General features: G+C 38.8%; 1 protein-coding gene across 1 annotated transcript in view; it reads left to right on the forward strand.

Moving 5' to 3' along the window:
- The window catches only part of ZBTB20 (zinc finger and BTB domain containing 20), a 57318-nt gene extending 46001 nt beyond the window's left edge, over positions 1-11317 (forward strand). The window contains exon 3 of the mRNA XM_044670086.1: positions 10831-11317. Within this exon, the coding sequence (XP_044526021.1) occupies positions 10831-11252 (422 nt within the window). The 3' untranslated portion in view covers positions 11253-11317. The remainder of the gene's footprint in view (positions 1-10830) is intronic.
- Positions 11318-12255: the final 938 nt, after the last annotated feature.

Here is a 12255-nt window from a genome sequence, read left to right on the forward strand (position 1 = left end):
CTTTCACGTCTAGCCAGAAATCTCCTCCTTCAGTTAGCTTACACCTGTTTTTCCTTGTTCCCAAACCCAAAACTCAGAGGAATGGGGCAAAGCTAGTCCAACTTCTGATCTTGGTAGAATTTGGTGTTGGGTCATTTCAGTTGTGTCCAACTCTTCACAACCCTATTTGGGGTTTTCTTGGCAAAGATATTGGAGAGGTTTGCCATTTTCCTTCTCCAGCTCATTTGACAGATGAGGAAACTGAGGCAAACAGAATTAAGTGACTTGCCCACCAGGGTCACACAGTCAGTAAGTGTCAGGGGCCAGATCTGAACTCAGGAAGATGAATTGTTCTGACTCCAAGCCCAGTACTCTATCCACTATGCCACCTAGCCCACACATTTCCCAGGGCTTACATAAGGTGACATACCTGGCATAGGGCAATACTGGCTGATTTTTAAAAATTGTTTTCCATTTCTTGTCTATTAGTAGAAATGTGAGGAAGGAGGTAGCAAAGATAAGCAAGGGAGAAAAAAAATATGGTCTGAAAAGCTAAGCATCATAGAGTTAAAGGCAAAAGTTCAAGTCTACTTATTTGTTTTTCCTGAATCATTATATCTTCCTACTAAGACAATGAAATACTAATGAATCAGTCTTTAAGAAGATAGTCCCACCACTGATAACCATCATATTGATTGTACCCCTAAAATAAGATCTCTTTGACAAGAAAAGAATATGAACTGTTATACACTGAAAAATAATAGCAGTTATAGATTGCACTCAAATTTTATAAAATATAAATGGAGGAATGGAATAAAGCCTATATTCGGACCAAAAGCATATTTATAAAACTATTAGAAACAAGCCCTTTCCTCCACCCCCCTGCTTAGGTGATCATTTTTCCTGTTAGTCCAAGAAGCTTTGATGGCTCAGCAATAAGATCTATTAATAACTTCTTAGCAATCCTAATGGATCCATGACCTCATTAATTTCTATTCTCCTTCCACCAGTGGAGAGGTTAACCCTTCCACATTTTATGATTTCATGCCACTCTTTGTACCTCCCTCTAGAGATTTTCCATAGAGCCTTCACTGAACACTCTGGAGTTATACTTCCTCTCTTCTTTTAATATCTCAGGGGAGGGAAAGCTACATGGCTCAATAGATAAGAGTTCCAGGACTAGAATCAGGAGGGACCTAGTTTCAAATTTGACTTCAGATCATTCCTAGCTATGTGACCCTGGACAAGCCACTTAACCCCAGCTGCCTAGCCCTTACTGTTCTTCTGCCTTGGAACCAATGTAGTATCAATTCTAAGGCAGAAGGTAAGGGTTTAACATATTTTATAAATAAAAATATATATAATACATTAAAATATGATACATTAATATAATAAGTTAATGTTATAAAATATATAATAGATTATAAATATATTAAACACATATGTATCTGCAAATATATTTATGTTTGTGTATTTGTGTGATGTATACACACAAAAAAGTGGACAACATTGTAGGATTAAATTTTCCATGTGTCATTCTCACTGTCAGAACAAAATAGTAATTGAGGTATAATCAGCATTTCAAAGAGTTGCGATTTCACCAGCATGGAAGCTACTTCTATCATAGCAGAGTGGAACAGACAGAGTTCTCTAAATTTCTGTGGTTTAAAAACTCACCCACTGACAGCCAAACTGGTGAAAAGCCGTTTTTCCCTTTTCTGGGTTGGTCCTCAGGTGGCATACATTCATTTTATTGCTGGATCCATCCTCAGAAATTCTCTATCTTGGTAAAAACCTGGCAGGGTTTGCACTTCAATAGCCTTTGAGAACTCAGAGTTATCTCCATGCCACATTATCGAATCAGATATGGGCATTGGTGGTGGAATAATAATATAATTTTATAAATAAAGATGGTCTTGTATTATGATAATCATCCTCTTCATGAACATGCCGCTTTTGGAGCAAGTAGGTGGTACCACTTGTTGAGCCTGTAGTCAGGAAGACCTGACTCAAACGTGGCTTCAGATACTAACTAACTGAATAATCCTGGGCAAGTCACTTAACTTGCTTTGCTTTAGTTCTCTTAACTATAAAATGGGAATAAGAGTAGCACTCCCTTGCCAAAGTTGTTGTGAGAATCAAATGAGATCAAATTTGCAAAGCTTAGTACAGTGCCTAGCACACAGTACAGGCTTAATAAATGCTTCTTTTCTTCCTTATAGCAGCATTGTCAGTTGTGTCACTATTAAGTTTTAGAACCAATATAGAAAATAGAATGTTAAAGAGGAACAGTCTTTAAAGCTGATCTAATTCATTAACCACTCCCCCACTCCAGTTTTACAGTTGAGGAAACTGAGGTCCAGAAGAAGAATGCAGAAATTTTGTGTGACAAAAATAGTTATAAGGGGTAGCCAGAGAAGGGAAGTCTTGGCTTCAAATCTGGCCTCAGACACTTCCTAGCTATGTAACTCTGGGCAAGTCACTTAACCCCAGACACCTAGCCCTGCTGCTCTTCAGCCTTGATTAGTATCAGTTCTAAGAGAGAAGATAACGGTTTTTAGAAAGTAGTTCTAAAAATGTAAGTGGAAAAAGGGGAGCTTAACCTTCCATTTGAGATTCTTGTGTTCCCAAATCCCCAAGTCTCATCATAGCCCTGGCCCCCAGCCATTTAGGAAGCATTTTTGGGATTAGACAAATCACAAAGTAATGCTTTGTGTTTATTAGGCACATCTTGCAGACTTAGTAGAAAGGGCAAGGAAAGGGTGGCATGAAATCCAGAAATTGGGAAAGAAACCTAGATTTTTATCCAGGTGCTCCTATTAACTTACTTCTCTCCCCATTGCTTAAATAGTGATATTTATATGATACCATATATATGACATGATATATTATATATATATGTATATATATGCACACACACCATATATATAGTATCTAGCTAGAGCAAAGGTGGTAGATAGGCCACAATACTCCCAGAATTTCATAAACCCAGATTAAAATGTAAATATTAAGCAAAACAAATAAACATACAATAAAACATAGCTAGCATTACAGTATAAAACTAAGCCCACATGCAACCCAGCAGGAATCCCTATGTATGGATTAGACACCCTGGTCTAGAGAGCTGGTGGGAAGGCCTGGCCTCAAGTGTTGTCTCTGACACATGCTGACCACATAACCCTTGGCAAGCCAATTGACTTCTTAAATGTAAGAGTTAAATCAACATTCAATACTTAAAGGATTATATTTTATAAAGTTTATTATCTGACAAAATAGAACCACGTGACCAAGTTTTCTACCTGCTCAAAATGCCTGATCCACCAAAGCCACCAATAGGAAAGAAAAAAGAGCTAGACAGGGAGCTCCACCCAATTTATATCCTGTCTACATCAGCACGTAACAACAGGAAGTGAGTGGGGTGCCGGGAATAGTATTTTTGCTGGGGATCATAGTTTTTTTTATCATAATTAGGGAAACAGATTCAAATTACACACAGTGTCCCCAAGAAATTGCACGGAAGGCACTAATATAAATTGGTAGAATAAGTTCCTTAACAAGGACCCACTACACAGATAAAATCGTAGGTCCAGCCCCCCCCACACTCAAAAACAGTAATAATAATAATAAACAATAGCAAATGTGACTCAATAGAGAACTGTGAGAAAAATGAGATAAAATGGGTGAGGGTGAGCCACGCTGAGGTTCTTGGAAGAAAATTATTAAATTCAAAGTATTTTGGACTGTTGCTTGAAGCTGCGAATGCTTTAAGCTAATGTTGTTTCTGATTAGCTTTCCTTTGTCTTGGAGCACAAAAATGAAAACTTTCCCACAAGAACAAACTAAGAGTCAGAAATGGGTTCAGAATAGAGTACCAGTACCTTGGTAGTTAGGCAGAGGGGACCATCCTTACAATTATTTGCCTCTCAAATTTTTAAGCATTTCACTAATGTAGACCATGATTGAAAGGCCTTTAGCTTGCCTGTACCCCCTACTCTGCTGAGTATCTCTAAGATAATAGACCCCTTTGGGGTTTGGAGGAACTTTATAAAGTTCAGAGGAATCAGGAAATAGATCCGCAGTTGGTGCTAAATATTTTTAGAACCACACTCTAGTTGTGATTATCTACTTTAAGATTATGGGTGCACACCAGGGCCTGCCTCCTGCTCTACTGCCCAGACAGACCTGTGGCCACCTTTCCTGACTCATTACATTCCCCAGTTGGCTTTATTCTCCTTCTTTTCCCACCTGCCACCTTATAAAACCTTACTCTATTTCAGCTCTTATCCAAGTTCCCCGATTACCTTGGTACATAAAAGGCTCCAGCTTCCTCTCCAATACTCTTTACTAACCTCTTAATTGTCCCAGATTAACATAACAGCCAGCCATGGGGTTGAGGCCTGGAGACTGAAAGAAACAATGATTTTCCTAAGCCTTCTCTTAAACAATCATGCGATATTCCTTAAGGGGCTTAGAGGAAACCACCTGAAAGAAGTATTGTTGGTTGAGTTGGAATGCTAAACCTACTCTTCTGCATCTGGGTGTCATGATCATAAGTGGCTTTGACCTGGGAATTTTAGCCCATGGGAAGCAACAGCAGAAACAGCTGAACCCAGGCATCCTCCCCTTCTGTCTTTTAATGCAAAAATGTTTTTTGCATGTCAGTCAAAAGCGTAATACTTTTCAGCATTCTTTCCAGCTGTCTTACCATTGCTCACAGTTCCAAGATAAGGAATTCAAAAGGGCTATTTGGAGGGTAAGGTATCAGAGTGTCTAAATTCATCACTCCCATCCTTCGACTGCCTTTGAGCTCCTATATTTTTTTTTTCCACTTGGGCTTTCTATCTGTAAGATTTAGATGCTGCTCTGGCATTAAAGAAATATGCTAAGTATACGATTTGCCATCTTGTATTATTCATACTAATGTTCTTCTCCATTAATATGTATAATTGAGAGTAAACTATATCATGAGCTCTGTTACCAAATCTGCGTGTGGATTGCCTACTTTGTGGATTATTTGAAGCAACCTTTTTAATCTCAAGGTTAGCTTTCTTCTAAAACACAGATCATTTATAGACTGTTTTCCTCCACCAAGAAATGTAGATAAATACTAACCTAAGCCAAACATAATTCACCTACTATCCAAAAAAAAAAAAACATATAATACATTTTGAGGTCAAATATGAATGTCTTTTGCCTCTTGGATTACCCATACTTTTGCCCCCTTTAATCATGCCAAATTTTTGATAAGAGACTATTTTTAAAGTTTAGGTACTTAATTGAGCATTTCCCCCACAATAAATCACTAGTGTCTCAAATGTATTTTGTGGTTCTTTATAAGAAAACCAACTTAGCATTTCTCCCTTTTAGGCATATGCTGAGAAAACTATTCTAGATCCATTTTCCTATTTCTCCATTCCTGTGGACTACAATTAGCAATATTCCTCCCCTTCCAGCTAAGTCTCTCAGAGCTTTTTCAGATAAAATTGTTTTGAGGGGTCTAGACTTGTGATTTTCCTTGGCACAGGAAGCTCTTTTTGCCAATGCATATGGACATCTGCTCTCTAACTTAGAGCCTGAAAGAGTTGCATAGTCATTGAAAGATTACATGACTTGCCTAGAGTCACAAAGCCAGTATGTATCAAAATCTGGACTTGAACTCAGCTTTCCTGACTGCCAGACTGATTATAATAATAAAGAACACTCCTGTGCTGTATCTCTGTCAGATATGATACTGTAATAAAAGATCTTAACATTTTTGCAAAGTGATACTATCTCCCAGGATAAGAATATGGAGGTATGATTGATCTATGAAACTCTTACATCCCCATAAACTCCTTGAGGGCAGGGACTAGGGTTTTTATTTGTTTTGTTTTGTTTTGCTTCTTTTTGCATCCCCAGCACTTATCATAGTACCTAGTACATCTTAGGTACTTAATAAATATTGATTGATTGATTGGATGAGAAAACTCACTGTACCAATGTAGATCTGGCACATTCTGCAGTCTTAGAGAGTTGCCAAGAGCACCAAGAGTTTAAGAGATTCACTTGAAGGTGGCACTGTTAATGTGTGTCACTTCCCATTAAATAAAAAGAAATAGAAAATGTTAGTTCTGGATGCTTAACTAATCATAAAACATACCACTCTTAATTAGGTACCTCCTAGAAAGCCTAAAAATCCATTTTCCCAGCCCCTGGGAAACAGTGCATTGTATTTGGTAAGATCTTCCTCCAAGGGACTCTGTAGATATGTTTACTATATCTGTATAGTAGAGGAGAAAAGGGTTTCATATTCCTATTAAGAAGTCGAGACTCTCAACAGCTTGCCCTGATGTTACCCAGTGGCAGGACCAAGGTTAGAATTCCAAAGGACATAGGTGGTAGCCACAGCCACAGCTAGCTTTGACAAAATCCTCCTTTAAATATAAACAAATATTTATTTTGACAAACCCATGATTTTACCCCTATGCCAATAGATAATACAAGCCATCGATCCTTTCCTACTTGGTACAGTTTTTATCCGTGTTTTCCCATAATTCCTCCATAAAGGACACCTCCCTCTTGTTCTTTTAGTATGGCTAGGTCCCAGCTGGTATGAATGATGGAGGAATCCCCTAAAGTAGCTGCATTATTTGTATTTTCTCTACATATTTCCTTTGAGCCTGAAGCAATGACTGTATTTTACTTAATCTTAAATAATCTTAAAGCTTCAATAATGTGAATTCAAATATATATGACCATTTTAGGGGATTGGTTATTCACAATAATCAGGACCTAATGATGTATCAGGGTTACCAGTGTACTAGACTGGTCATCTCTTTTCTGTCATTCTTGCTATGTGACAACCCATCTCCTTTTCCCTTCCTACATGCCCAGTAGTTTCTCTTAAGCTACATCTCAAGCCATTGTGGATGACATGAAGCAGCAGCCTTCAGGAACCTTTTCTTTTCCCTTTGGGTTACTTTTAATTCAAACTGTTCTGAAACTAAAATTCCCAATTTCTCATTAATTTGGAGGCAAGAAATAAAATAGCTGTGATGGGAGCATTTGTTGATGTACTTGTAAAAGGAGAGTAAAAAATCTTTATAGGTGCCCTTACCTATAGATACACAAGAAGTCTAAGCAGCTATATTCAAAGATACAAGTAGATTTAAATGGGAGTAGTCACCAAAAAGAAATGAAGACAAGATTTGAACCCATGTCAGCCACAGTAGTATCTGAAGAGTAGGACACTGTCCAATGGAAGGGATGTTTTTAAAATACTTACATAACCTCTCAGGCCAAAATAAAATAGATAGCCACCACCACCACAGCAGGAATCAGTTCACTTCCAAGCGTATTTTCAACTGTCAGAAGTAGTTTACCTAAAAATGATATATTTGGTCTCCTACAATTGTTGTTGATCAGTTATTCTTCAGTTGTGTTTAACCTTGTGACCCTATTTGGGATTTTCTTGACAAAGGTAATGAAATGGTTTGCTACTTCCTTCTCCAGCTCACTTTACAGATGAGGAATGAGACAAACAGGGTTAAATGACTTGTCCTGGGTCACACAGGTGGTAAGTATCTGAGGTCATATTTGAACTGACGTCTTCCCGACCCTAGGCCTGGCACTCTATCCACTGTACCACCAAGTCGCCCTATCATAGTCTCAAGTAAAACATCTTGAACAAAAGTAAAACTGTCCCTTCAAAAATGTGTCCCTAAGTAGATGTAGGTCAAAGCTGCCATAACCTTAACCATCTTATTAAGAGACAGTACTTAGTCGCTAAAGTAAAAAGGCACTGAGGTTAATAGAGTTACTGAAGTTCTCCAATCCACTGAATTTTTTTAAAAGATTTTTCTTAATCCAGTTTCATTTTAGCTAGTAGAGTTCAGGGTCATAAATAGTGGGCAAGAGGAAAAGAAACTTGTGGAGATGAAAAGATGAAAGGCCAAAACATTTAGCAAGAGGTAAAGTAAAAGATTGAAAGGATGGTTAAAATAGTTTAAAAATTATTTGAATGAGTTCCATCTCAGACAACCACTAAATGTCTCAGAAAAAAAAAAAAACAATTAACTTTTTCTTAAAGAAATCTTTTATCTTTAAGATTTGTCATTTTTACAAAGCATCCTCAAAAATAATATAAGAAAGAATACAGTTCAGCCAGGGACTTATTCATTAAGAGTGCCTTGGAATGTAGGTTGAATTTAAAAGTAAATGTCTTGCCTTTGATGTTTAGAAGAGATGGTAGAATTATATTTCTGGAGGAGCTCAAGGAGGATTGAGACATTTGGAAGAAGAGCAATAAGTTGTAGACTGAAATACCTAGTATGGATATGCTTCCTTGGGACCCTGAGTAACCATTGGTGAAAGGGATTATGGATTAAATCAGTGATGAGCAAACCATGATTGGGGGGCCATATGCGGCCCTGAAATGTTCTATCTGGCCATCGATATTATTCCTAATTTGACGGATACAGTGAGTAGGATACAATACATTGAAACTTCAAAAGAGTTGCCTGACAGATGAGCATTTCCTTTCCTTTGGCCCCCTCTTTAAAAAGTTTGCCCATCACTGGACTAAATCAATCCAATCCCATCCAGTAAATATTTAAGTGCCCATGCCAGGAACTATATGGATTGGGGATACAGTTAAGAAAAGCTGCTTTCAAGAAACTTCCAATCAGAAGGGGAAAGCAACACACAAAAGGAGGCAGGAAAGCAGGAGGGATTGGGGTCAGGGGGAGAAGAGGGGAGCACCAAGGTTATCTTGTTCTGAGGAGTTGAAACCAGGCAGAATAGAGGATACAAAGTGGAGTGACCTGAGAGTCTATTTTCTGTCCTCTATAAAGGAACAGGGAGGAGGAGAAGCTGGGGGAGGTCATGTCAGTAAGGCTTGAGTAATTCACCAGAGGAATGGTGAATTGGGACATGATGAGCTTATCCAGGGAGGGGCATTTTCTTCCATAGAGTTAAAAACAAGCAGAGCAGAAGATGTGAGATGCAAGTTATTTAGTATACCTTACCTATCTAGAACACAACAGAAAATCAGGAAGTAAGCAAACCTCCTTGACCTCTAAGCATCCAAAGTCCACATACTTTATAAAACGCCTGTTCTTTACTCATAGAAAAGTGTACCAGACCATGATTCTTAGTACAGTTCCAAATATGCTTTGTTATTTGGTTTCTAAGATGAAAAAAGATTAGAAACATCAAAATGAGAAGGGAAAAAGAAGCTCCTGAAGATAGGAATACTGACAGCTTTGAGAAGTGACACCTAAGGGGGGGTTAGGTGGTACAGTGGATAGAGTACCAGGGTGGGATTTAGGTTCAAATCTGGTCTCTAGCTGTGTGACCCTGGGCAAGTCACTTAACCCTATTGTCTTCAATTTCCTCATCTGTAAGATGAGCCAGAGAAGAAAAAGAAGAGTCAGATACAACTGAAAAACGACTGAACAAGAACAGAAAAAGAAAGATTAAAAGGAAAAAGAAGGAGACAGATTAAAAAAAAAAAAGCAGTGTGGCTTATTGGATAGAGGGCTGGCTTCAGATAGGAAGATCTGGGTTCAGGTTTCAACTGTGTCATACACTGGCTATGTGACTCTGAGCAAATCAATGAATCAACAAATATTTATTAATTACCTGCTGTGATAGGTGCTGGAGATACAAATACAAATAATAAAACAATCCCCACTCACAAGGAGCTCACATTCTAATGAGAGACAGCAAGTACAGGTGAAAATACAGACAGCATAAATCTATAGTCCATACATACAACTATATACATCATTTAGTTGAATCCATGGTAGTTTGGGAAACAGAGCACTCAGCATTTGAGGGGGAGATCAGGAAACGTTTAAAGCACAGAGTAGTACCTGTTCCATGGTTTAAAGGGAGAGAAGGACTCATTGTGGGAGGGAAAGGAGAAGGGCATTAATTCCAGTGTCTTAGGCACTCAAGTTTCAGAGAAAGTGCCAATCAGCATTGGTAGAGAAAGTTCCTCACCAAGGATATTGAAAGCCCATGTTCAAATTTACTAAGACTAGACAGTGAGAGAAGAGATAAAAAGGAGCTGCAGAAAACTTTAGGTAATTCATTTCTGGGCAAACAGCCTTACCTTAGAACAACATTCTCTTAAGAGTGTCCCTCAAGCTTAAAAACCTTTGGTTATCAAAAAAAAAAAAATTACATTAAATTATTAGCAGTGTCTTCAGCTAATAAGGCTTAAGATATATATATATATATGTATATATATATTACATTTTAGACATTTTTCTGTCAAAAGAGTTAAAATAATGTTTTGTTCCTTTAAAAGGTGGCCACGTGTATCTGGAAAATGTCTGGTATTCAAAGTGCCTCATTCCTCACTTCTGATAGCTACAGTTTTCTTGTAGATTTTTTTTTCCCTTTCCTTATTTTTATAGTTTTTGGGTAAGTTCATGGAAACCACTTAGCTAAGTTTACTGTACTGAAAATAACCCCTCTTAAGAAATCTGTTCTTTAGTTTTGGGGTTTTTTTTTTTATTTTTAAGCTACAGAAATCCATCAGCAAGAGTTTATCTTTTAGCTTTCTATTAGAAGAATTATTCAGGGCAAGGAATTGTTTTACACTCAGGGAGTTGTATTTCCCCTACAAGGAATTGTAAAATACTCAACCTACCAGAAAATGAGTTAATTTCAACCAAAGCTTTCTCTTAACAGGAGGGGATTGGACCTAACCAACTAAAGGAGATCCCTGAATGAGCCAGATGTTTATTTTGGGGCTGGGGCAGAGTAAACTTTTTTTGTGATGGTTCTTTTCTCTCATTTTCTTCCTCTCCTGCTCTGTCTTGCTCTCTCTTGTATGCTTGCTGTCTCTTCTCCAACGGACAGGTGAGAAGCCCCACCAATGCAGCATCTGTTGGCGCTCCTTCTCCTTAAAGGATTACCTTATCAAGCACATGGTGACCCACACAGGCGTGAGGGCCTACCAGTGCAGTATCTGCAACAAGCGCTTCACCCAGAAGAGCTCCCTCAATGTCCACATGCGGCTCCACCGAGGGGAGAAGTCCTACGAGTGCTATATCTGCAAGAAGAAATTCTCCCACAAGACCCTGCTAGAGCGCCACGTGGCCCTGCACAGTGCCAGCAATGGCACCCCACCCACTGGCACGGGTCCTGGTGCCAGAGCCGGCCCCACTGGAGTGGTGGCCTGCACGGAGGGGACCACTTACGTCTGCTCCGTCTGCCCAGCTAAGTTTGACCAAATCGAGCACTTCAACGACCACATGAGGATGCATGTGTCTGATGGATAAGTAGTATCTTTCTCTCTTTCTTACGAACAAAACAAAACAAAACAAAACAAAACAAAAAAAAGCTATGGCACTAGAATTTAAGAAATGTTTTGGTTTCATTTTTACTTTTTTTGTTTTTGTTTTTGTTTTTGTTTCGTTTCATTTTCTACTACATGAAGAACTGTTTTTTGCCTGCTGGTACATTACATTTCCGGAGGCTGGGTGAATAATAGTTTTCCCAATCTCCCTTGGATGGTGGCCTTAAGGCCCGGTAGTGCTTCAGGAGGTCCACTGGTTGGATCTCTAGCTACTGGCCTCTAAATACAACCCTTCTTTACAAAAAATTTTTTAAAAAATTAAAAAAAATTTTTTTTCACTTGTGAAGAGCACTACAAAAAAAATATATAACAAAATCTAAAAGGCCTACTGTCTTTAAGTACACCGCTTGCAGTGTTTCAGAGGACATTTTCATAATTCTGGCCGTTTGGACTTCACAGTATCCAGTTAAAACTGTGGAATATCACTTCTGGTTTTGAAACCCCAGAGAAAAGGCCCTGCTGGTTTCCACCCACCACATTGTCTGCTTTCACAAAAGGGCTGTGGGGGCGGGAAGGGAGTGTGGGTTGGGTGGTGTGGGAATCTCTGCAGGGTGGGAAAGGCTGATTACAGGCTCTCCTCCTGGATTCTACTCCAGTCCACGATCCTTGGCCCTCCTCTCCATCCCCCCCTTTCAGCAGAAGCCAGGAAGACTTGGACAGCCAACAAGCTACGGTGGCTATCGTATTTATTCAGTGTCTTCGCTGAGCCAGGGCCTCAGCACAATCAAAAGGGACTTTCATGAAAGGCAGGAATACAAATAAAACAAAGATATCAGAGGTTTGCACCTATGGTTCTAGGTACAAGAGAAGGATTATTTCCCACAATCTTTGCAAAAAAAAAAAAAAAAGTTGTGTCAGGATATATTCTTGTGGAAGAAGAAAAGAAAGAAATGGAGGGAGGGGGAATAATAACAGAGTTCTTGAGA

Source organism: Gracilinanus agilis, chromosome 3 (genome assembly GCF_016433145.1).
Source record: "Gracilinanus agilis isolate LMUSP501 chromosome 3, AgileGrace, whole genome shotgun sequence".
NCBI lineage: Eukaryota > Metazoa > Chordata > Mammalia > Didelphimorphia > Didelphidae > Gracilinanus > Gracilinanus agilis.